This window comes from Echeneis naucrates, chromosome 4 (assembly GCF_900963305.1).
Source record: "Echeneis naucrates chromosome 4, fEcheNa1.1, whole genome shotgun sequence".
In the NCBI taxonomy this organism is placed as follows: Eukaryota; Metazoa; Chordata; class Actinopteri; order Carangiformes; family Echeneidae; genus Echeneis; species Echeneis naucrates.
This window is the reverse complement of record NC_042514.1, coordinates 13743454-13767829: the sequence shown is the minus strand read 5'-3', so window position 1 is coordinate 13767829 and position 24376 is coordinate 13743454. Positions and strand designations below refer to the sequence as shown.

Below are 24376 nucleotides of genomic sequence, written 5' to 3'. Positions count from 1 at the left end.
CCTCTGTCTCTCTGGTTAGGTGTTGAGTTCAAAGCTCATGCCAACATCTGATGATGAGATGGCCAAAACCAGCAGCAAATCCTTCTGTGAGAATTTTCTGAAAGCAGGAGGTCTCAGGTAACAACACAAACAAATAGTTAGAAGAAAAGTGTCTGCGCTGTGTGGTGTTTGCTTTGTTTTCTGTTGTGCATATGCAGCTTTGTGTATATTTTCATGTCAAATGCTTTACAGTATGTTTTTATTTTTAATGCAGACAGTTTTGTTTTTGTGTTCTGTATGCAGTCTGGTGGTGAATGTTATGCAGAGGGATTCCATCCCATCAGAGGTGGACTACGAGACCAGACAAGGAGTCTACTCGATCTGTCTTCAGTTGGCCAGGTGCTGAATGCCTCCTGAACACATGCACACACGCAAACACAAGTGGATAGACCAAGTTAAACATCCCATTTGGCTGTTTTTGCAGGTTCCTTCTGGTTGGCCAGAGCATGCCTGCAGCACTGGATGATGATGTCATCAGGGATGGTGAGGCATTGTCATCCCGTCCATTCCGTAATGCTGGAAGAACTGGGCGACAGTTATCTCTTTGTGGAACTCCAGAGAAATCATCCTACAGACAGATGTCTTTGTCTGAGCGTTCATCCATAAGAGTGGAGGAGATCATACCTGCTGCCCGTGTAGCTATTCAGGTACTGAAACACAGAAACCCATGTTCCAATGGTAACTCCTCCCTCCACTCTAAACATTTATGTTGCAAGTGTACAATATTTTCAAGTACAGTGTTTGCTCTTTCTCTTCTCTAGACAATGGAGGTGGGGGATTTCACATCCACTGTGGCCTGCTTCATGCGTTTGACCTGGGCGGCTGCTGCAGGCAGATTGGATCTAGTGGGCAGTCCACAACCAATCAGAGAGACGCATAGTTCACTATTGCCACAGGGAGTACGCACCAGAGTCAGCAGTACAGGTGAGACACAAAACATTCTCTATAATGTTTCGAAAAAAATATAAGCAGATAAATTATAGTTGAATAAATCTATTTTTAAGTCTGTAGGTGTGAGGACCTAGTAAAACTTCATTCCTCATTTGTCATCTATGGCATTGTTTGCTTTGTTTGTTTTGTTTGACAAAAGCATTACCAATACTACAGACAAAGCTGATTCAAGAAATGAAAGTAAAATAAATTATCTCTGTGTTTACAGGAAGTAACTGCAGCTCCAGCAGTGAGGGTGAGACCATGCCAACTGCACTGCATGCAGGAATATGTGTCAGGCAACAGAGCGTTTCCATCAAAGATGCAATCATTGCCCGTGAGGCTTTGTCGCTGCTGGTTACCTGCCTGCAGCTACGCTGTCAGCTACTATGTAAGACCCACAAAGGACCACAAACACAATACAAGGAAAAACTCCCAGTGCTGTCATGTTTTTTTTTTTTATAATTGTTAACATTGTCGTTAGTTCTTTATGGAATGTCATAATATCATCGTTTTGATATTTTATTTGGGATACAGGTTGTTTGCAAGACCACTACAGTGACACTAAATCCTATGCTTGATTTTGCTCTCCAGGTTCATTTTATAACCTTCCTTCCGTCAATGATTTCATCATTGATATCCTGCTTGGATCTCCCAGTGGAGAGGTAAATGAGAGCATTTCCTCGATCAATAGACTACACAGAAAAATTACTGTATATCTCACATGCATGTGTGTGCGCGCTCATGCATGAAGTTTCTGTCATTTCTCTGTCAGATCCGCCGCGTGGCTTGTGATCAGCTGTATACTCTCAGCCAGTCTGACACTTCAGCCTTCCCTGAAGTTCAGAAACCAAACTTGTTCCTCCTCTCGGTCATTCTCACTGCACAGCTTCCACTTTGGAGTCCTACATCTGTTATGAGAGGCGTCAACCAGAGGTTTTGAAGCAGGAAGCAAAAGATATATACATCACTGAAATGGTTATGGTTAAGGATCTTTTGCTAATATTAAGTTTTCTCCTCAGGTTACTATCCCAGTGCACTGAGTATTTTGACCTAAGATGTCAGCTTCTGGATGACCTAACCAGTAAGCTAATACATTTCTTTTACTAGCTTCTTCCAATACCTGGATATGGAGAATTGTCTAAAATGAAAAAGCTTATAGTGGCCCAGCTCAGCAAATAAACATGAGTGTATTTTGCTTCAGCGTCAGAGATGGACGTGTTAAAAGTGAGTGCAGCCACTATGCTGGAGGATGAGATCTCTTGGCTTGACAACTTTGAGCCAAGCTGGAGCTCTGAGATGGAGACAAGCGAAGCAGACAACATTCTTCAGGCTGGACACCTTCGACTCATCAAGACCTTGCTCTCACTCTGTGGCAATGAAAAGGAGCATTTTGGTGAGCACATACAAATATTTATGCATGTTCAAAGAGTACACTCTTTATTTGCACTCTTGTGACAAATACACATGGGAAAATGTTTCTCACACTCTCACACTGTTGTATTTTTATTAATGTTTTGCAACTTTAGAATTGAACATTCTCTCAACTCAACTTAGCTTTGTTTGTATAGTATTTTAAAAATAACCACAGCTGAAACAAAGTCCCATACATAAATAGACATAAAACAATTGAAAACAATAAAACACTAAAACTAGGGGTGGGAATCTTTTACTATCTCACGATTCGATTTGATTACAATTTTTGGGGCTGCGATTTGATTCAAAATCGATTTTCAATTCAAAATGATTTTCACAATGATTTATTTTTCAATCCATAGGTGTGCAAAGGATCATCATGATCTACTCCAGTCTGCTTTGCAAGGCAGAATGGCAAATATTGCTTAAGTAACAAAAATAAAAGTGATCAAGGAATCACAGAATTACACATTAAAAACAGAATTCATTATGAACACGGAATAAGACAGAACTGGCCAACATTTTTTTTTTTTTTTTCCCCCAGAACAAAAAGGAATGTATCTGTTGGGAAAATGCTCCGAGGGGGGTTACTCATAATGCGTGCCCCCTACCCATGAATAAATAAATGAATGAATGAATGTGGTGACTTGAGCGTAGTAGGCGCGGTTTATTTCCAAGTGGGGGCACCTGAACATGTCTAGGTTAATTGGTAATTGGTGACGAGTAATGGACTGGACTACAGCAAGGAATAGAAACCTCCCCAGCTCCTAGACCGGTGATGGCACCCCTCCAGAGACCGGACCAGACCAGACTAGACCAGAGACAGGACCTCTCCAGAGACTGGATCAGACCCCTGCAGAGAGTAGAGACTAGACCAGAGACAGGACCTCTCCAGAGACTGGATCAGACCCCTGCAGAGAGTAGAGACTAGACCAGAGACAGGACCTCCCCAGAAACTAGAGACGCCCAAGTCAGCAAGTCACAAGAGGCACTAGGACCAAACACCATCTCTTCTGTTTTCTTTTCATTATATTACATTTTTCTTTTCATTCCACAGCAAAGCTTTTGGAAGTTAATTGCTTTTATTGCTTTTGTAAGTGCCTTTGTGTATAAATTATATAAAATGTGAGCATGTGTAACTTTTATCTAGGTCCATCTCTGATCCAGCAGCTGCTAGATGACTTCCTGTTTCGAGCCTCACGCATCATTATCAACAGCTCCAACCCCACGCCTTCCTCAGCTCCCAGCCACGACTTCCATCCAAAGTAAATCATGTTATTCTTCTACATGAGCTACACTTTTTCTTGTGAAATCATTAAAAGGACCAAAGGCAAAAACATTTTTTCCTGCTGGTGGATGCCAATGTGTGTGTGTTCACACTGCAAACCCTTGACAAACAACTTGACATGTTTGTTCAGGTGCAGCACCGCCAGCAGCAGACTGGCGGCCTATGAAGTTTTAGTAATGCTGGGAGACAGCTCTCTGTCAAACCTCCGACTCATCACCAGAGAGTTACTTTCCATGCACCACCAGTCTGATCCCTCTCTGTGCAAAGAGTTTGATGTAAGGCACAGATAGAAATACATTTCTTACTATTGTATTTTTTGCTTTTAATAACACTTTATACATAAAGCTAAATCCTGTCTCTCTGTCAGCATCTGCCCCCGGTAGAGAGTCGATCAGTCTCCGGTTTTGTTGGACTGAAGAATGGAGGAGCCACGTGTTACATGAATGCTGTGTTCCAGCAGCTTTACATGCAACCAGGCCTGCCAGAGGTATATATCTTTCTTTTATGCTGCCTTCTGTATTCACCCCATCATCTGCTCTTTGAATCAAAACCAGTGTCATGTTTAAGTTGATCTGATATCAGTAACTGTTTGGTTTAAGGCTTTCCTGTCCATTGAGGATGACACAGATCAGCCAGAGGAGAGTGTTTTCTACCAGGTCCAGTCATTGTTTGGACACCTGATGGAGAGCAAGCTGCAGTACTATGTCCCTGAGAACTTTTGGAAGGTAACTGGGCACTAGGCAGTAGGAGATTTTTCCAAGTGTCAATAAGATGCAAAGTAAGAATTGAGTTTTATGGTGAGCAAAAAAAGTTCCCTGATATCCGTGTTGAGCAAAGCATTAATGATCATTTTTGTCATTTGAGTTTAATTCTGAAACTTAATCCAACAGCCACTTTTATTGGTCTTCGTGTGTAGTTTTTTACTACTATTCAGTGTACGCTATTCACACAAATGCCTGCCCTTTCTTTAATGATGCCACATGTTAACATCAAAGAAATCCACGATCCTTGTAGAAATATATTTGTCTATTGCAGATCTTCAAGATGTGGAATAAAGAGCTGTACGTACGAGAACAGCAGGATGCTTATGAATTCTTTACTAGCCTGGTGGACCAGCTTGATGAACATCTCAAGGTAGAAATCAGATGCAGCGCACAAACTTAAAAACAACTTATCTATACAGTCTGTGTTAGTTATTCATTCTGTCTTTTCTAAATTTCTTTTTACCAGAAAATGGGTCGTGAACAGATCTTCAAAAACACATTTCAGGGCATCTTCTCTGACCAGAAGATTTGTAAAGACTGTCCTCACAGGTCGCCAAGAACCTTATATTCTCACTGTTATCCTTGCATTATGAAACATAGTAAAGATGATGTTTGACCTTGGATTTTTTATTGCACAGGTACGAGCGTGAAGAAACATTCATGGCGTTGAACCTCGGGGTGACTTCTTGCCAAAGTTTAGAGATCTCATTGGACCAGTTTGTTAGAGGGGAGGTGCTGGAAGGCAGCAATGCCTACTACTGTGAGAAATGCAAGGAGAAGGTGTGTACAGTGCTCAGCATGCTTTTTATCCCACTACAATAATATGTGTATTTGACGAGTGTTTCTGCACAGAGAACCACAGTGAAAAGGACATGTATCAAATCCCTTCCAAGTGTTCTCTGTATCCACCTAATGCGCTTCGGCTTCGACTGGGAAAGTGGACGTTCCATCAAATATGATGAACAGATCAAGGTAAAAAGCATATCTACATCCTCATTCACATTCTTTTATTTACTGAAATACCTCCTGAAGTTGTCATAGCATCTTAAACTCCATGATCAAAATATAATCTGTATGATTTGTTGTTGGTGCACAGTTCCCCTGGGTGTTGAACATGGAGCCTTATACTGTGTCTGGAATGGCTCGACAAGACTGCAGCGGAGAGGGCAGTGAGAGCCGAGGTGATGGGACGTCTGGAGGCTCACCCAGAAAGAAAGTCACGATTTCTGAGAATTACGAACTTGTGGGAGTTGTTGTCCACAGTGGTCAGGCACACGCTGGTCACTACTACTCCTTCATTAAAGATCGCCGGTAAGAGATGCTGTTGTCTGAATTTCTTGTTGAAATGGCAACTACCCTTTGGAGAAAAAAAAAAATATATATATATGATTGTAAAATGAAGCTACTCTGTGCCTGGTATTCTCCAGCTTCTCTTCCTGCTTTATTAAACAAGCACATTACCAGTGATTAGGTTGCATTAATCTTTTGCCTTAGTCTTGCTTGGGGTACATTAGTGCAACATCAGAGTTTGCATGGGCTCCTTTTTCATTTCATTTTTCATAAACATCTCCAGATGTCTGGGCCTGGAAGGCCTGAATGCTAAGTGGAAAGTGGAATGTAAAGAGACCACAGGAGCTAACATTTGTCTTGCTCATTGGCTCGCGATCATGCCTGCATAAGATGAGCCAATGAAGTTTGTTCAGAGGAATATTGATCTTTTTTTGGGAATTTAGACACATTCTCACAATTTCAGTTAAAATTGTCATTTAGTATTCATTGAAAAAAAATTTAAAATTATAATATTTGCGACTTCATGCAAAGGGTGAGGTGCTGATTTCTTATAACTTCCCTGTGAGAAATGTTGCCTGACTTCAAAACTCACCTTATGAACCTTGTGAAAATTGCCTGCAGTAATCTCCCTTGGCACTTGCAGCTAGTTTAAATCCATGGAGAAATATGAGTTCAGTCTACAACAGGTCAACTGAGTTAAGTGTAATTTCTTGCCAGTATTTTTTTAAAATCTACGAAATTACATTGCTCATATTTGCATTTAAGGCACAGTAGTGCAGGGAACTGAGGCACTGGATATGTGAAATTACTCATCCTGCTTCATGCAGTGTTAATATAAACTTTTCGCTCCATTTTTCCCTTTATGTTTTCATCAACGAATAACCTCGAGTTACATTTGAAAATTAAATGCTTGTAAATGAGTCATTATTTTTTAAATTTGAATTAAAGTGATTAGGTAGGTAATACGAGATTATGATATAGGCACAGGGGGGCATTGCATCCTGGTTGCAAACCTGCGCCACAGTATTTTCATCAAGTCAACTGCATGTAATCCAGAGTGGTATGCTGTACCTTCTCATCGCTTATTTCCTACTTAGTAAGACAGAAATGTCTAAAACTTGTAAGAAAAAAAAAAAAAAGATTTTTAAGTTGCTCCATAAATGTTTTTTTGTTTGTTTCATTTTGTGCTGAGTTTTCAGTTCAGAGGCAGCTAACTGTCATGAATTTGAATCTAAATCTGATGTTCTCTTTTTCTTTTTCTAATGTCCTCCTCTTAGCGGTACTGCCAGGGGACGGTGGTACAAGTTCAATGACAATGTGGTGGAGGAGTTTGATATGAATGATGAAACTCTAGAGTATGAGTGCTTCGGAGGAGAGTACCGGCCCAAAGTCTATGACCAATGTGAGTAATGTGCAGAAATTAAACAAATTTTTGTTTGCTCGACACACACACACAGCTTTCTCATGAGGGTGCAGACAGACGTATCTTGATATGTGTCTCTGTGTGTGCACACAGCCAACCCATACCCTGATGTGCGGAGGAGATACTGGAACGCCTACATGTTGTTCTATCAGAAGATCAGCGACCAGAACTCACCTGTCCTGCCCAAAAAAAGCAGGGTCAGCATCATGAGGCAGGAAGCTGAGGACCTTACACTGTGAGTCACTTCTCTATAGAATAATCACCTCATAAATGTTATTGATCATTAATCAGTCTCCATCTCCAGCAAACAGCAAGCAGTAGATTAATAGAGGTGTAGATGGTGTGTCATCTTTGTACCAATGTACTGAGGCAGAACAATTGATATGCACAACACAGTCAGGAGTCAATTTCTGCTCTCATCCAGTCTTAGTTCTCATGAATAATTTTCTACATGTCAATATAATACACTCCACCAACACTGTTGTTCTTTTTCTGTTGCCTAGATCTGCCCCATCCTCTCCAGATGTTTCCCCACAGTCCTCTCCCCGTCCCCCGAGGGCCAACAATGACCGCCTCACCCTCCTCACCCGCCTTGTGCGGAAGGGAGAGAAAAAGGGACTCTTTGTGGAGAAGATGCCTGCCAGCATCTATCAGGTAAAGTGGCATCACGCATTAATATCTATCCTGTTGTGTGCTTGAAAACTTATCAGCAGAAATGCTCACTAATTATTGGAGCTCTCCATTTGTGCTTCTACAGATAGTACGAGATGAGAATCTCAAGTTCATGAGGAACAGAGACATCTACAACAGTGACTACTTCAACTTCACCCTCTCCCTTGCCTCTGTCAATGCAGTATGTGCCTATCTGTCTGTAGCACTCCTCACTAATACTAAGATAAAAGGTAGAATGAAAGGAAAGTGATATTTTGAAGGAAAGATAAAGAACTGGTAATATTCTCAATAAACTGTAAACCTTATTTGAAAATATAGTTTTTCCATTGGTAACTTTGAAAACTGTCTAAAATGTTTTTTCTGGCCCTGTGCACAGCCACACATCACACAGCTGGTGTCCAGATGTTCTTTGCTGCCTCTCCTAACAGCCAGCACACTATGATTATGCACTGTCAGTTTTGTGACTTTAAACTAAGATGTTTTTGAAAACTGTGCGCATTTCAGACAAAACTGAAGCATCCAGACTACCAGCCTATGGCCAAAGAGAGTCTTCAGCTGGCTGTTCACTTTCTCTTCCACACTTACCTGCACACCAAGAAGAAACTCCGGTATGTACAGACATTCATTCATCCAGTTCTGGGAATAATTCCTCAGAAGCAGCACTGTTGTAATTGCCTTGCATATCTCCACTGCAGGGTGGACACAGAGGAGTGGATGGCCACGGTAGAAGTGTTACTGTCAAAGAGCAGTGAAGCATGCCAGTGGATGGTGCAGTATCTGGTCAGCCCAGAGGGCCGAGAGATCACTAGGTCAGTACTTTTTTTCCTGCTTCATTTAACTTGGTCATATGACTGTGAAATGCTGTAAGTAAACTGTTTGTGATACTGTAGACACTGAATTTTAAAAACGTTACAAATAAAAAACTTAATACAATTCCTGAAAAGTCAAGCAAGGACTAAATGCATCATTTGTTGTTGTGATTATTTATTTATTTATTTTGTGTGTGCGTGCGGTGGGGGGTTAATAGGACCTTGGCATGGGTGTAATCACTGCAGCATTTGTGTAGCTGTCCTAGTGATATGCAATACTATTTGGCTCCCTCATTCTAATCAATAGCCAGTGGAGCCTTTAGCTAGGCTGAAATAATTCCCCGGTACTGCTGCTGCAGCCTCGTGCTCCCTCAAACACATATACACTACTTGAGAATATAACAGTCTTCTTTGCTGTTGATAACATGATTTAATCACAAATGCAAATACATGCACAGCCTCTAGGACTTTTTTAAAAAATGCATCTCTCAAGCTAAAGACACTGCATATTGCCCATTCTCTGGATGCTGATTAGCTCAAAAGCAGGTAGTGTGCGGAATGTGAGCATGTAGATATAGAGGCAGAGAATAGTTTCCCAAGAATGTGTCTGTGTGCACAGCAGAAATGTGTTGTCTCACATTATCACATATGTTTAAAAAAACAAAACAAAAAAACACTTGTATTTCATGACTTCCATTCATCACTCATTAATTACACAGCATGACCTTCTCTATCCTCCATTCTCAGGGTTTGTCTGTTGGAGTGCAGTGTTAGAGAAGTGAGAGTGGTGGTCGCTTCTATCCTTGAAAAGACCCTGGAGAGCGCTCTTCACTTTGGAGACCCAGGACTGGACAGTTTGACCGACGCCTTGCTGTCCTTATTGGACAAAGATGTTCCTGAGAATGTGAAAAACTGTGCACAGTACTTCAGCCTCTTCAGTAACTTTGCTCAGAGGGTAATAATTCTCCTGCAAACATGCAGATTTAGATTTTCAATTCTCTTGCATTTCAAGTATGAGCATGAAACTCCAGCTCGTCAACTCTTGAGTGTTTTGTCTTTCGGCTCTTAGGGATGTGGTCCTTGTCGGCTGTTGTTGAAACACTCATCTTATCGCCGGATGCTCATCTTCCTGTTGGGACCCAATAGACAGAACAACCAGGTAGAACCACACGATATTAAGTGTTCATGAGTTTATCTTGATTCATTTAAGTACAATGATAATTTGGGTCACTACACTTCTTTATGTAAAAGAACCTAATTGCACTTACACAACCTGAAAATGTTTGAAATCTAAACGATGAGCTAAAATGTAATGCAGATCAATTTCAGTGCCATGGCTGTTATTGCCAATTATTTTCTATTAGTGTGTATGTGAGTATTTGTTTATTGATTTTTATTTGTTAAAGAATCGGCGGTGGAGTCCAGCTCAGGCCCGGGAGTTCCTTCACCTTCATAGCACCCTGGCCCTCATTACTCTGCACTCTGACCTCAGCCCTCAGCGAACACATGGTGAGACACCTGCTTTATGTCCTCTTCTCACCTTGGCATGAAGACGCACAAAACACAATTGGTGTTTTTCTGCCATCTGACTCTTTTTTTTTTTTTTTTTTGGTGGCCTGATGACCCCTTTGCAGCACCAGGAGGGTTTAAGCTGTGTGTCAATATTGTTCCATCCTCCACCCCACTGCTCCCACTCCACACAGACATCATGACCTCACTCTTCACTCCAGAAGGACAGCCTTACCTTCTAGAGGTAACACACAAGGCAATAGCAAACAGGATTTTAAACTTGTTTCAGATTAGGAGGCCATGACAGCAAACTAAATATGAGGAAATGGAGGAAGTATGTGCAATGATTTCAGTGTCTCCAGAGCCCTTGATATATTTAATGGGTGAGGTGAAAAGAAAGAAATTCTGATACACTAATTTTCCACCAGGTGATGTTTGCTATGCGCGAGTTGTCCGGCCCATTGTCTCCGCTGATAGAGATGGTGACTTACTGCTCCTACTGTAATGAGCCCTTCTCCCTGGGTTTGCTGCAGCTACTCAAGGTAAAATTAAGAAAACACTTCCTAGCAGTCAACCAGCACTGATCTAATATATTTTTCATTATTTTGTAAATTTTTTATTTTTATCTTATATTTTTTATCCTCTGGATACACCGTGCCTGACAGACCCAGCTAGAGACGGCTCCACCTCATGAACTGAAGAACATTTTTCAGATGCTGCAGGAAATACTTGTGAGTAATGGGTATCACAAACCCTTCACCTATTCATCTGCGTATGATCAGTGTTGTTGTTGTTGTTGTTGTTGTTCTTGCTGACGTAAGTGAAATCTTGTACCTCAGGTAGTGGAAGACCCTCTGCAATCTCAGAGACTCAAGTATGCCTTTGAGTCAGACAAAGGCCTGTTGGGTAAGTGTGTTGTTCCTTTCTTTTAACCTAATTCCCACATCTGGCACAGCTGTTGACTAAAGTAGAGTGCAACTGCCCCTTTACAGTCATCGACACTGTGAGGTTCTTTTCATTCACAATGTCAGCACTGCCACGTCACTTGGAAACATCCTAATGTTTTGTATGCATTTAATGATTTTAATAACTGAGCTCTCTCTCTCTCCCTGTCTTTTTTTCCAGCTTTAATGCACCAGAGCAACAACATGGACAGTAGACGCTGCTACCAGTGTGTGAAGTTCCTGGTTACATTAGCCCAGAAGTGAGTACATATGAGAGTCAGGGGTCAGGGAATCTTATCTCTTTGATAGACTTATCAAGCAACATAATGCTGAGCCTCTTTTTTATTTTTCTTACCAGGTGTCCTCCAGCCAAGGATTATTTTAAGGACTTGTCTGGTCATTGGAGCTGGGCTGTACAGTGGTTACAGAAAAAGGCAAGCTTCTGAAACACTCTCATGGCCTATAGCAGATAATTACACTTTGTGTCTGTGCTGTTAGTTTGCAAACTGTGTACTCTTAGATTGATTTTAATACAAATTGCATCTTTTTTTGTAAATTTTTATTGTTACAATATTTTTTCTCTATATTTGAAGTGTCTGTTAGGCACTTGTTTGCATTTGTACTGTTGCAGTGATACATAGACACAGACTACAATAGCTGTTGTCAAATTGTCTGTCATTTGTCCAACTGTTTACTTCTCCAATTACCATGTAACTATAGTTTGAATTTTTCATCATCTGATGTTTTAAAATTGATTGCCAAAACACTCGACGGTTGGGAATCACTGTCTTAGACTTCAAGAAAAGCCCAGAAGACTACAAGACATAGACTTAATTAGATTTAATTCTGGTCTTTCTCATTGTGTTTCTGATCATTTTCCCTCTGCCCTCAGATGACTGAACACTACTGGACTCCTCAGAGCAACGTCTCCAATGAGACATCCACCAACAAAACCTTTCAGCGCACTATCTCTGCACAGGTACATACACACACACACACACAGACAAGTACGCAACATATGACATGCGGTCAAACACAAACACACGCTACTGTGCTCGCAATTTAACTTGTATTAATTGTGCGCGTGTGTTTGTGTGCTTGTTTTTGTGTGCGCTCATGCATGCGTGCACCAACCCTGCAGGACACCCTGGCCTATGCCACAGCATTGTTAAATGAGAAGGAGCAGTCTGGAAGCAGTAATGGCTCTGACGGCAGCCCAGCAAACGAAAATGCCGACCGCAGCCTCCGACAGGTAGCCCACAGACACGGTCTCAATCCCAACCCAGCAGAGCGGGCTGGGCCTCCTGCATGACTCACTATCATACCAGATCACAGGCTCAGTCCAGATAGAGAAGAATGGATCAAAAATGGAACAATTCACTGGTTTCTGTCAAGAGCTGTACAGGCAGTTTGTTCCCTCCCACTGCTGCCCCATTCTTTTCTGACTCCTGCTATGCCTGTCAAGAAGCCCACGCAACATAAAATTGTCAGACTTGTTCTGACACAAGCATGAACGCTGTAAATAAAGCGTGCATTGTTTCGAAGATGTGATCCTTCTGTCTCTGCCTGTCACACAGGTGTTTCGCCTTTTGTTTTTTCAAAAGAAGAACAAACTTCCCTGTCCTCACAGAGAATTTCTCCTTTTCCCCAGGGGTCAGAGTCTCCCATGATGCTCGGCGATTCAAAGAGTGATCTGGAAGATGTTGACCCTTAGCACCTCCAACTAGCAGGATCCCTCCAAAGGAGAGGCGGCACAGCTTCGGGCAGCCAGGCGAGAAGGGCTGCATTTTGCCTCTGATTGGCTGGGACATTTAGGACTCCACAGCAAGCCAATCAGAACACTTATTCTCTCTGGTTGCCATGGCAACAAAGGAGATATGAATAAATCATAAATCACTTCCTTTCAGAGCAGCCAAGGCAATGATGGAGATGCATTATCATTAAGGGCAGCAGAGTTGATAATGATGAGCAGTGCAACAACCTTCCTCAAACACGGATGACTTCAGTTTATCCTTTTATTCATTCATTCACTCAGAATGACAGCAAGGTGGAGGATGGGTTTGGGTTGTGTTTTAACAATTTTCTGCTCATATTTGCCAATGTATCTACACAGACATATTCATATTGTAAAATTTATTCCATAGGTGTAATTTCCAGTGTAAGATAATATTTTAAAGTCTCCTGTACTCTTCTTCACATGCAAATTGCAAAGAGTCACATTTGCTGCTCTAGAGGAACTTGCAGACACACGTGCACTTGCACAGGAACAGGGGTGGAGTTCAGCATGCACTTTATTGTCCAGCCCAGGCCATTGTGACAGACAGCAGCACTGGTCAGTTCCTCTAGAAGCCTCCTCATGCTCATGTCCTCCTGTTCTTTGCTTTTAACAACGTCTGTTTTCAGTGCCACTGAAAAAAAAAAAAAAAAAAAAAAAAATGAACAAAACAAAACATGGAAGCCCTCATAGCAAGCCACTCTGCCTCTGACTTAACCTTTGACCCCTGGTGACCACAGTGTGGCCATGGGAAAGTAGTACAAGTCCGGCCCAATCCTGAAAACAAGACAGATCCAGGCCCTCAGCAAATCTTAAAACAAGCAGTGCCATGGTTAGCACTCTCCCTCTACTACGTCTTCTTGCTGACAGGCTGCCTTGTACTGAGTTTTATTCTTTTTGTTGCTGTGTTTTATTCTCTTTGCCACTTTTTTCACTCTGGACAGATTGAATATTGGAGAGGCTGTTTAGGGACTCAAGCCTTATGCAAGAAAAGCTGACCTGGAAAGAGACAGATCAGCTATGGTGGGCCATTGGTGCCAACTGAGGGGGAGCTCAGGAGCGAGTTTTATTTTTAGGTGCCAAGGTTATACATGCACACATACACACACACACACACACACACACACAAAGAATAACATACTCTCGTAGAGCGTCACTTATTCACTTTGCTCAGAAATACAAGGAACAGGTCCTCTTTGCCTCACTGTTACCTCTGCTTTATCAGGTTTGTTTGTTTTTGTTTTGTTTTGTTTTTTCAATGTTTGCTTTGCCTTTTTGCTCTTGTCTACCTTTGGACACAGACAGAGGAGCCGAACCCAAGCGTAGCTCTAGTTTTACTGAAGAACAGCAGCTGTGTATCCCATCATCCCCCATCACAGTCATCGGGAGACTTGAAGTGCCTTAACCTCCCGTTCAATCTGTCTCTCTAAATTTCTCACTCTCTCTGTCTCTCCCCCGCCTCATAGCGGTGGCATCTCTAAGGGGGTGTGTTAATGTGTGCTCCACCAGTCCTTATCATGACACCCAACTGTCTCACTGTAGGACTGCAACAGGGCTTCTTCATCCCATTAGACTCAGAGTAGTACAGGGAAAGCTTCCTCTGTGTTGTGACAAAGGACTGTAGGAATGTAACTGTTGGTTGTTGTTTCTTGTGTGTGCGTATGGGTGGGGTTAGGCTATAGGTTTCACCTTAATAAAACTGGGTTGAAGGTGACAGGGCAGGAGGGTTTTGGTGACAGTGAAATGCTGCTTTTTTTCCCCTCTGCACTCAAGCAGAGACACTTTGTAGATACTGATTTATGCTGGATAGTTTTAATGAAGCCACATTTAGCAGAATAGCTCAGCTTTAACAGTTCAATGTTTACAGTGTGAGGATCAAGTTCTGGTTTTCTGTGGGTTGCCATCGTGTGATCAATCCACTGAGGCTCCTGTGAGTCCTCAGAGCATGAGGTGAGGGGAGATGCTGTTGTAGCCCTTTTACAGAGACACAACCGCACACACGCATAACACTTCTACCCCCCCCTCCCCCCCCCCCAACTCCCATTTCTCCCTCTCTATCGCACTATATGTGAATGTCACAATGTGCCCTCCGGCATGTTTGCATGTGTGGCACTAAGTGATGGTGAAGTTTGTCTTTTCTGTGTGACAGGGAGAAAAAGAAGCCCCCCCTAAATTCCCTCTCTGTGTTTGCTGTGTGATTTGGTCGTGAGCACATGCTGTCACAAACACACTTTTCTGTGGCTGGTTTTGTGCTGTCTGAAGGAGATGCATGCAGTCTGTGCCAAGTGATACATGGCCGAAATGAATTGAGTTCAGCAACTCTAAACTCTCCTTGGTTTTCCCCCTTTCCCCACTCCTGCCCCCACCTGCTACATCACCACAACAACTTAGAAACAAGAAATAATTTTTTGTTTTAATCCAGGGGTACAGGGAGGGCTGGATAAGAGTTTGGGTAGGGACTGGCATCTATACGGGTTTTTACGTCATTAAACTTTGGAAATTCACTTCTGCCATCGCAGGATTCTGTAATGCATGTTAAAACTCAGTTTTAATTTGTACATCAGAGTTTGATTAAGGGGAAATTTGATATAAAATAAACTGGAATGCACAACCTTTTGTAAACATTGTTTTTATGGAGGCTTATAGATCATCACATTATTCACATCTCTATTTTATCATATATATATATATATATATATAAAAAATACGTGTGTTATCTATATTATTCTGCACCACAAGATTTCCATCTCATACCATCCTGCAAAGCAACAAGTTAAACTGAAAGAGGTCAAGTAAGTACCACCTGATATACTTAACCTGTTATGTCAATAGTTTTAATCATCAGGTTTACTTTTGCAGTAATATTGACCCTCCTGATCATGATATTGACCACAGCTTGACACCGCTACACTAACCTTCATCAGTACATGTGTTCTGTTTAGTCATTGTCACATGATTACACTTCAGATCTCTGGACAGAAAAGGTGTTTTCATGAAGTGGGAAGTAGCTGTTTCATCAGAAAGTTAGATGCTCAAGTTTAAAGTTCCCATATTTTATACAGAGAGTTGTTTTTTGTTTGTGTGCATGCATTTTGTTTTTGGGTTTGTTTGTTTTTTTTGTTGTTGCTGTTTTCAAGCAGTCCGACATTTTATATTGTGTTCCCTGACCCTGACCCACCAGCAGACTTCTCTATTTGAGTGTAATCATAATTGCATATTTCACGTAATCACTCATTCAGTTCAATTTAAGATCACTTAATCAGGTCTGTTAACCAGTTTATGAGAAGCAGACAGCATATCAGATCACTGGCCCATTATATAAACAACATGTTCACAACATCTCTTTTTATTAGTTTTGGCTTGTAAAAACATACAAAAATATTTGGTTACATTTAGCAAACTGTGCAACACAGCTAACAAGGTGGTACTACAAGAGGCAACATTTGTCTACACGTTTGTCTACGTCAGCTTATTCCTACAACAGGATCACATCAGGAGCTTCACAGGTTTGTTCAATGGGATGTAACTGATGAGACAAAGACAACATGGGAGCGATAAAGCTTTTCGAGACGCAGCATGTCAGAGTGGTGTTAGGTGGAATCACTGAGGAGCCGCGGCGACCTGCTGTGAGGATTTGGTGCGACAGCAGACAGCAATGACACCTGCCCCCTCAGTTCCTGAGGTGTCAGTGACATGGCAACTGTTGCCCTCAGCAGCCAGCCCCAAGAGAGCAGAGCCTTCAGAGATGGCACTGCAGTCTGTTAAAGTCCAGCCAGAGGGACAGGACACCTCAACCTGCGAGACAGCAGCCGCCATGAGGAAAGAAAGGTGAGGATGCGATCATCAGTCACTTCTCAGACTAAATGACTCACTTGGTGTTTGTCAGCTGATGTGTTCTCCAACACTTGGCACTCCATCTCTGGAGCGTAGCAGCACACGGCATGTGACGTCACCCCGCCTTTCACTACACAGCGCTTCCCATTGCCCAGATGTGGACGGGAGTTAGACAAGACCTCAGCATTGGACCAGGACGTACATCCTAGACAAGAAAGTTACTATCAGGTCATGTTATCAGTGTTGTAAAGAGTTTTTTTATTTTTTTTTTTTTAGAATTTTATACCACAGACATGAACTACATGAGGTGGTATTTATGACAGAGTGCATTCTCCTTTTAGCGATTGCCATGGTTACTGTCATACCTGACCGTGACAGTCTAAATGCAGCTACATCAGAAAGACCATTAGAATACACAAATGTGGTCTTGACTTGGCTTCAGACTTAAGAAATATTTTGCTTCATCATCTTATGAGGAACTACAAAAAGTTACTGATAGGTAGCTTTATGGATGCATCTCATTAAATTAGAAAACCATGAAAAAGTTCATTTATTTAAGTAATTCAATTTAAAAAAGTGAAACTCATAATTATAGTTTTATTACAGACCAACATATGTCAAGGGTTTCTTATTTGTAGTTTTGATGATTGCAAAATGCAAACAGAAAATTCAGTATCTCAGAAAATGAGAACATTACCTAAGTCCAGTTAAGAAGAGGATTTTTAACACAGAAATGTCGTACTACTGAAAAGTATGAAGATGTACAGAACCCTGTACTTATGTATGTTTATTCTTTGTGCTAAGCTTGGCCATGAAAACCATCCAGTTTCATATTTAGTGGCCTGAGAGTGCTATTGGCCTCGAAGAAAAGGTATTCTGTAAAATGTCTAACTATTCCTTCAGTGCTGACACATTAAATCAGCTCTCCGCCTCGACAGATGTGCTAACATCACTTACACCACTGCAGATGTGACTTACCGGTCAGGTGGTGCTGTGGGCTGACGCACTCAGCATCCTGCCCCGGCTCAGAACTTGCATGTACCAGGCACCGCAGGCCATTTACCATGCAACAATGGGCTACAGCATACATACCATTGCTCCCTGGGCCATTATAGGCAACACACTCCATCTGCCCACCATTCATCTTAAACACAGATATGGAGTCTCAGCAAGCTTCAATGTTCTTAGATGTCAAATCCATTATTTGAGTGATAACAGATAGAGATATATATATATATATGGACTCACAGTGATGGCTTCTCCCACGTGGACACCATTGGGGGCATAGCCTCTGCAGCCCATCATCTCCTCCCTACAATGACAGCGACTGATAGCCCTGTCTGTCCTCCCAAACCCTGACCTCTCCGACCACACAGAGCGACACAGAAGTTCCCCATCTGGACACATGTTTTACTAAAATAAATACACATCCATGTGTTTTGTGTCTTTCGTGCATCTCTTTGGGACTCACTGACTTGTGCTATTGTTAGGAGGCATTGCTGCAACCAGGTTTGGAGTAGTGAGACGGTGTATGTCAGACAGAGAGAGAAGGTCGATGGTGTTCCTGATGGAGTAATGTAGCATCACGTGGAGGACCTGCACTGGTAACATGTTCTGATTGGAGGAAAGGACCACTGTAGCTACACCTGTATACATACAAATCATAAATATACAGCTGACGGAATGGCTTGTTTTGAATTCCCTTTTGTCACTGTAGAGATGTGTTTACCTGCAGCATGGGCAGCAGCTTGAGAAGTTCCACTTCTTGTAGTAAAACAGGTGCTGCAGTCGCTGCTGGCACTAACAATATCATCACCCGGTGCAAACAAATCCACACAGCGGCCGAAGTTTGTGCCACCTGCTCCCTGCGACATGAGCTGGTTCGCTGCATTAACTGCCCCGACTGTGATGACCTACATATACAAAACATTGCGATAAAGCTTGTTATGCGTAGCTTGTGTTAGTGTGTAAATTGCACCATTGGGTTCTTAGAAGTGGCGTGCAACCTTGGGCTCTGAAGCAGGTGAGTAGAGGCAGGCATCATCCCTGTAATTCCCAGCAGCAGCAATGACCACAGCTCCGATGGCCACCAAGTCCCGGCAGGCTGCGTTCAGCGAGTGGCTGAAGCTGCCGGTGAAGGGCAGCAGGACGACCACTGCATCAGCTGGATGATCCAGTAAAGCTGCTCGGATGTACTCCATCCCTGAAGGGGACAGGAGGGGGCCGTTTGATAAGGAAACTCCAGACAAGTGGAAATCTTGTCTCTACAGAAGTAACAGTATCCTGATTCCATAATTACACATCATTTCATACAACAGCGGCTGCACTTCCACAAGTGAAATGACGTCCAATGCTGGAAGGTGCTGACGTAGCCGTGACACAGTATCTGTCCAGTGTAGAGGAGTTCAGGGGAAGTCCCACCTGCAAGAGCTCCTGACACCGTCCCTTTGCCCTGACAGTTGAGCACACGGACTAGGTTGACACGAGCACCCTGTGCAACACCTGAGTCCTTCCCGCTGATGACCCCAGCGATGTGTGTGCCGTGACTGTCACACTGATTGGCCTGCAGAGAAAAATGGGTTAGACAAAACTGTGACACTGTGAAAATGATTTCTGTGTGTCTAACCTGTCTATGAACTCTGACTCCATCCTCCTCTGGGATGTTGTTGAAGTCAGTGATGCGCACTCGCCCTTGAACCTCTCTGTGAGAACTCTGAACGCTGCCGTCCATCAGATACACCTCCACCATCTGTCCATCATCTGCAGAGAGAACACCGTCTGTGAAATCAGGTTGTAATGACTTCAGGTGTGTGTGTGTGTGTGTTGACGACAGTTGTGAAAACGCACTCACTGGGAGGTCTATATGATCCATTTTCAGACGTGCCTCCGTGAGGCTGCATTAACCTCTGGAGGTTCCAGGGGGCGGTCTGAGCGAAGACGGAGGAGTCCTCCTCAATGTAGTGGACATGAGGGAGCTTCAGTGCCTTCAGTGCAGAAACGCAGTTTTACTGGCTTTGAAGCAAATGCAGATGAGTCTGCATAGCAAGCTGATTGCAAAAATAATGAACCAGCGCCTCCAACCTGTGGACTCACTGTGGACTGTTCATCCAAAGACAGCTCTAGATACGTCATGCTGGTCTGGGCCGACTATACTTGGGTTACCACGTTGTGTGTCAATATCCAGAATGTTGCTGGGCTTAATAACATGAACATTCCTGCAGATCGATAGGTGCTATCATAAACGTTAAGCTTCCTGGTATTTCTGCCATTGACTGAGCCGTCATCTAATTCTAAATTTGCAAAAGTAGAGCAATTTTATTTAATCCAGGTAAAAAGATTTGAGAATCATCTATGCTTTCATGTCCTCTTGGCTATTTTATTGTCATGCACCTAATTTTGATCTCTGCAGCATGCACTCCAGACACACACCAACACCAGACGTTACACAAGCTTGTGCTCCAATCTTAGTGGCTAAAACCGATCTAAATTTGATTCAGGATTTTCAACCCTTGCATGGTCGGCTTCCTCGTCATGCATGTGGTCTGCTAACTCCCAAAGATCACTAATACATCTGCTTTTGTTCTTTGTTGCAGTCAGTGCATTGGTGTCCGTGCTGCCACTGAGCTTCAACGAATTCAAACTATAAAAGAGGACACTTTCAAAACCATCTGGAGCAAAACAAAATGTCATATAATATCAAATAGATCAAAGTGCTACTGTTCATTATTATTATTATTATTTTAACGCTGCAGCACACGTTTGGTTGCTGGTGCACAGGTGGAGCGGTTACCAGGTGAAGGACGTCACTGTTCATCTTGACCAGGAAACCGTGCAGAGCTCCAGAGAAGGTCTGCAGGATCTGCAGAGGGTTTCCCATCCTGGAAGCTTTGGCTCTCAGCCTCCTGATGCTCCTCTGGACGTGATGCTTGTATGTCCCCTGGTGCAGCATGACCAGGTACTGACCGGGGACGCGCCATGCTGCCTGGGGGACAGAGAGGAATCCGTCTCAGGTCAGCAAGTAAAAACATCACACGAACATACTGTGTCGTGGATAAATAATAAATAAATAATTTCCAGTGGGTGACAGCTTATTATTGTTCTAATGATAAATTAATAAAAAGGATTTTAGGCGTATTTCACTTTTTCTGCAAAGGTGGTTTGGTCTAATTTCATTCAACACCTCCAAGACAATTTATTTGATTTCGATTTTCTGCTTGGCTGATTAAGATTTTTATTTATTTATTTATTTATTTATTTTGGATGAAGAGCAGAATCTGCTTTTAAGAAAAGAGAGATCAAAACATAAATGCAGCTGAAACTCGAAGTAGATGCTGGTGGGAACAGGTCGACGACGCTCTGCAAGAGATGCGCTTCCATGCGCGCGCGCACGTGTGTGCTGCTTTTATTGATTTTTTTTTTTTTTTTATTATTATTTTTATTTTTATTTTTTTACCTTATTGCACCTGAAGAGATGAGCACCGGGCTCGGCTTCAGAATCCCCCTGAGTCCCGTCCCCATGGATCTGATCCAGGGTCACCTCCTGGTCCCGGGTCCGGTTTTGCGCGCTCACGGACAAAGACGCGCACAGACCGAGCAGAGTCCAGCAGATCCAGGTCCGGCTGAGACTCATCCTTCACAGCTCCTGGACCTTTTCCAGCAAGAAGGCCCCTGACGGACAGCTTTTTTTTTTTTTTTTTTTATCTCAGTCTGACCCGTCCAGATGTTTGGTGCGTCTGGCGGCCCTGCGATCCTCTCATCATCTATTCTGCTTTTATGAGGGAAAAAAATCCAGCAATTGAGTGTTATAATCGGAGGCGGGGCCTGCTGACGTCTCCGCGGCTCACGCCACCGCCTTTCTATCGAATGACTGTCCTCCGTTAAAAACACCTGTTTCTCTGGAGGAGGCAAGTTTCAGGTTTAAGCAAAAACTCACTGCTGATCTATCGATGCGCTTTCAATGTCCGTTATTTGAGTTTTCGCGCAAGATCCGCCTCTTAACTTCTTTTGGGGGCATATACTTTGTATCGTTTTCATCTTTCATTGAAACTCTGGATTTCCAGAGTCTCGGCGCTGCAGAGCTCAAAGGTACACATCTGTCAGCATGCGGGGAGGGTTTGGAAGGCAGACGGAGCGGTGAAGAGGACCCTGCTGCTGTTATCTCGGAGTGTGATGCCACCAGGTGTGCAGCATCTGAGAGTGTGAGGACGGAGCAGACGCACACAAATAGCGCCATCTCCTGGAACTACTCCCTGAAGTGCACCGTTGGCGCGTGGGGAGTGTGAAGTTTGTTCTCAGTCACCTGCTGGAGTGGAAGGTTCATCTGAGTTTACTTTACCTTTCATTTCAGTTCAAGTCATCTCCTAGTTTGGAGCCAATCACGCTCCAGTGTCCAACCAGTAAAATCATTAAATGTTTCAAATGAGACACATTTACAAATGTATGGATTCCATTTTTTTTTTTCAATTAAGTAAAAGGGAACAGTCATACTATACTTTTAAGGATCAAAAAGTTTTTGCTGAATGACCATACGAAAATACAAGATAAGAATTTTTCTGCTTTAAAAATGCCTCAAGGTAACCTTAATGCACTTCACAATAAAGAAAAGATTAAGAACAAGTCCCTTCCATTATTTGTACAAATTCTTTTAGCATGAAATGTGAGTGATGCTGTCATTCAGTGAAAGGTCATAAGGCTCAGCGTGGTTCCCGGAGAGCCTCAGACCAGATGCAGCGTGGGACAGCTGTGACACTGGCTCTTTAGGGCCTCGGGCAGAAGTCTGCTGCTGCTACTCGACTTTTGGCCACAGAAACCTGGCAGAGCCTCGGGGTGCCTAAAATTAAATCAAAAGAATTGGAGCAGGCAGAAAGACAGAAATAGAAGTCTAGTTCAAGCATTTTCTCCTTAAAAGAAAAAAAAAAGTGAGGCAGGGTTGCTGAGCATGCACGTCTTTATCAGGCTGCTGAAACTTTGTGTAATTGCAGGAGCTGCATGGTTTCTGTATGATAACTGAAGCTCAGTCTTCAAGCCAACACTTTTGTTTTATCCCACATCTCCCTTCATGAACACTCTTATCTACCTCACTCCTCTTCTGCCATTATAGTGTAATTTTCTTGTGTGATGATAAAAACACTGTTCACATTGTATTGCAGGGCCCTCCTGCTGAGGTAGAGCACAGACAGACCACAGGAGCTAAGTCTTTGTCTTTGGGCCATTAGGACACTCAGTGTGTCCGTGACAGTACCGTTCATCTTTTGCTCCAGCTGAGGTGTACTCCAGATCTTCTTGACTTTTCTCCTGAATCTGAGCAGCCAAAGTAATCTAGCAAAAAAAATAATTTGCTCTCCATCAGCAAATCCATTCTTGCATGCCAGTAATCACAAAATGATTTCCTGTCTTTCGTTTTAACACACACACACAGCTGCCTGAGTCTACCTTGGGATAGCACTGGCACAGGCTCCACATAGTCCCAACACACAGCATACTGACGCCTATAGCACAAACTGTGGCGTAGATATGCGGCCGCTCTTGGGTCATGATGAAAAGTCCAGCTGCTGCCACACACAGTCCCGCCACTATCAGCCCATAACGATACGGTTTCCCCACTGCCATCACTGCAACCGCTGCTGGCTGTAAACTTAAGACTCAAGCATTTGTGAGTACAGCGAGGAGAGATTTGATGTTGCTGTATGGGCCTGAAGGTGGGGGTGGAGAAAATGCAGTCAGAGTTCCACTCTGCTGCTTATTACAGCCTGCAGACAGCCTGGTTAGGTCAGGTATAAAGTTGCAGGTGTGTGTGTGTGTGTGTGTGTGTGTGTGTGTGTTCCTGATAGGTCACCTTGCTCTGAGCTGTTGGCAAAACGGAGACTGAGTAGCTGAGTTGTGCTCAGCTACTCCAGAGCATTTAGTTGAGCAATGGTTTATGTTTGCTTGGTTTGGACACGATTTTAAACAAGTCTGCATTTCCCTTTCGTGCCTTTCCCTCTTTAAATAAACAATTTATTATCTCTCAAGAGCAAAACCACCCAGAGAGCTCCAAAGCTATTTATTAACTCAAGTTTATAGGAACATCACAACATAAAACTTACAGTGGACATTGAGCAAACACTGGATGCAAAGCTGAAAGATGGGTAACACTGTGCTATCAACATTCTGCTGTCCCTGGTTAAGGCACTTGAAGGAAGCTGTCAATAAAATTTGTGCCAAGTTATGACAGAAAAAAGTGTGCAGATACAAAGAGCAGCCTGAAGGAGAGATAATTTCATGCTGTGCAGCCACAGTAGTAGGTCACATAAAATCACAAAGGCCAGTAAATTAACCTAATGAAGCGTCTCCAGGAGACTTGCAGCCAATCCGTTTACATCATTCTATAAAGATTAGCCTTTTAAATGTGAGGTCCCTAAATAACAAATATTTTTTGTGCAATGACTTTATTACCTCCAATGACACTGATATTTTTTGTACGACTGAAACATGGTCGAAACCAGATGAATACAGCACCCCGAACAAAGCCACACCTCCAGCATTCTCATGTGCGCAGAAACTCCGTCCATCTGGCCTCGCTGTCGTCTACAGAGACAGTTTCTTTTATAAGCCTGTTCCCTGTGGGGAATTCTCCTCCTTCGAAAGCTTAACATTTTGTATTAATAAGCATCAGCCTGTTTTATTCCTTTTAGTTTACCGCCCT

At 42.8% G+C, this 24376-nt stretch overlaps 2 protein-coding genes across 6 annotated transcripts in view; one reads left to right on the top strand and one right to left on the bottom strand.

Moving 5' to 3' along the window:
• Positions 1 to 13536, top strand: part of usp24 (ubiquitin specific peptidase 24) — an 82428-nt gene extending 68892 nt beyond the window's left edge. For all 5 annotated transcript variants that reach the window (XM_029499351.1, XM_029499350.1, XM_029499349.1 and 2 more), the window contains 36 exons: positions 20 to 117; positions 283 to 378; positions 464 to 686; positions 801 to 963; positions 1199 to 1360; positions 1564 to 1634; positions 1745 to 1905; positions 1992 to 2053; positions 2174 to 2365; positions 3536 to 3650; positions 3804 to 3948; positions 4041 to 4160; positions 4273 to 4398; positions 4709 to 4807; positions 4904 to 4986; positions 5076 to 5217; positions 5290 to 5409; positions 5534 to 5748; positions 7005 to 7129; positions 7244 to 7385; positions 7654 to 7804; positions 7908 to 8003; positions 8327 to 8430; positions 8518 to 8631; positions 9379 to 9586; positions 9701 to 9790; positions 10038 to 10140; positions 10266 to 10384; positions 10569 to 10682; positions 10806 to 10871; positions 10980 to 11046; positions 11266 to 11344; positions 11443 to 11518; positions 11977 to 12063; positions 12226 to 12336; positions 12736 to 13536. In XM_029499351.1, coding sequence (XP_029355211.1) covers positions 20 to 117; positions 283 to 378; positions 464 to 686; positions 801 to 963; positions 1199 to 1360; positions 1564 to 1634; positions 1745 to 1905; positions 1992 to 2053; positions 2174 to 2365; positions 3536 to 3650; positions 3804 to 3948; positions 4041 to 4160; positions 4273 to 4398; positions 4709 to 4807; positions 4904 to 4986; positions 5076 to 5217; positions 5290 to 5409; positions 5534 to 5748; positions 7005 to 7129; positions 7244 to 7385; positions 7654 to 7804; positions 7908 to 8003; positions 8327 to 8430; positions 8518 to 8631; positions 9379 to 9586; positions 9701 to 9790; positions 10038 to 10140; positions 10266 to 10384; positions 10569 to 10682; positions 10806 to 10871; positions 10980 to 11046; positions 11266 to 11344; positions 11443 to 11518; positions 11977 to 12063; positions 12226 to 12336; positions 12736 to 12798 — 4308 coding nt within the window. In that variant the 3' untranslated portion in view covers positions 12799 to 13536. The remainder of the gene's footprint in view (positions 1 to 19; positions 118 to 282; positions 379 to 463; positions 687 to 800; positions 964 to 1198; positions 1361 to 1563; positions 1635 to 1744; positions 1906 to 1991; positions 2054 to 2173; positions 2366 to 3535; positions 3651 to 3803; positions 3949 to 4040; positions 4161 to 4272; positions 4399 to 4708; positions 4808 to 4903; positions 4987 to 5075; positions 5218 to 5289; positions 5410 to 5533; positions 5749 to 7004; positions 7130 to 7243; positions 7386 to 7653; positions 7805 to 7907; positions 8004 to 8326; positions 8431 to 8517; positions 8632 to 9378; positions 9587 to 9700; positions 9791 to 10037; positions 10141 to 10265; positions 10385 to 10568; positions 10683 to 10805; positions 10872 to 10979; positions 11047 to 11265; positions 11345 to 11442; positions 11519 to 11976; positions 12064 to 12225; positions 12337 to 12735) is intronic.
• A 2893-nt stretch (positions 13537 to 16429) lies between these two features.
• pcsk9 (proprotein convertase subtilisin/kexin type 9) lies at positions 16430 to 21322 on the bottom strand. The gene is made up of 12 exons (XM_029500133.1): positions 21146 to 21322; positions 20483 to 20674; positions 19544 to 19676; positions 19319 to 19452; positions 19114 to 19255; positions 18699 to 18895; positions 18422 to 18605; positions 18168 to 18338; positions 17941 to 18089; positions 17671 to 17836; positions 16731 to 16897; positions 16430 to 16653 (listed from the first exon to the last, which is right to left on the bottom strand). Exons 1-12 carry the CDS (start codon positions 21320 to 21322, stop codon positions 16459 to 16461), a joined length of 2007 nt encoding a protein of 668 aa, XP_029355993.1. The 3' UTR covers positions 16430 to 16458.
• Between the last annotated feature and the right edge of the window lie 3054 nt (positions 21323 to 24376).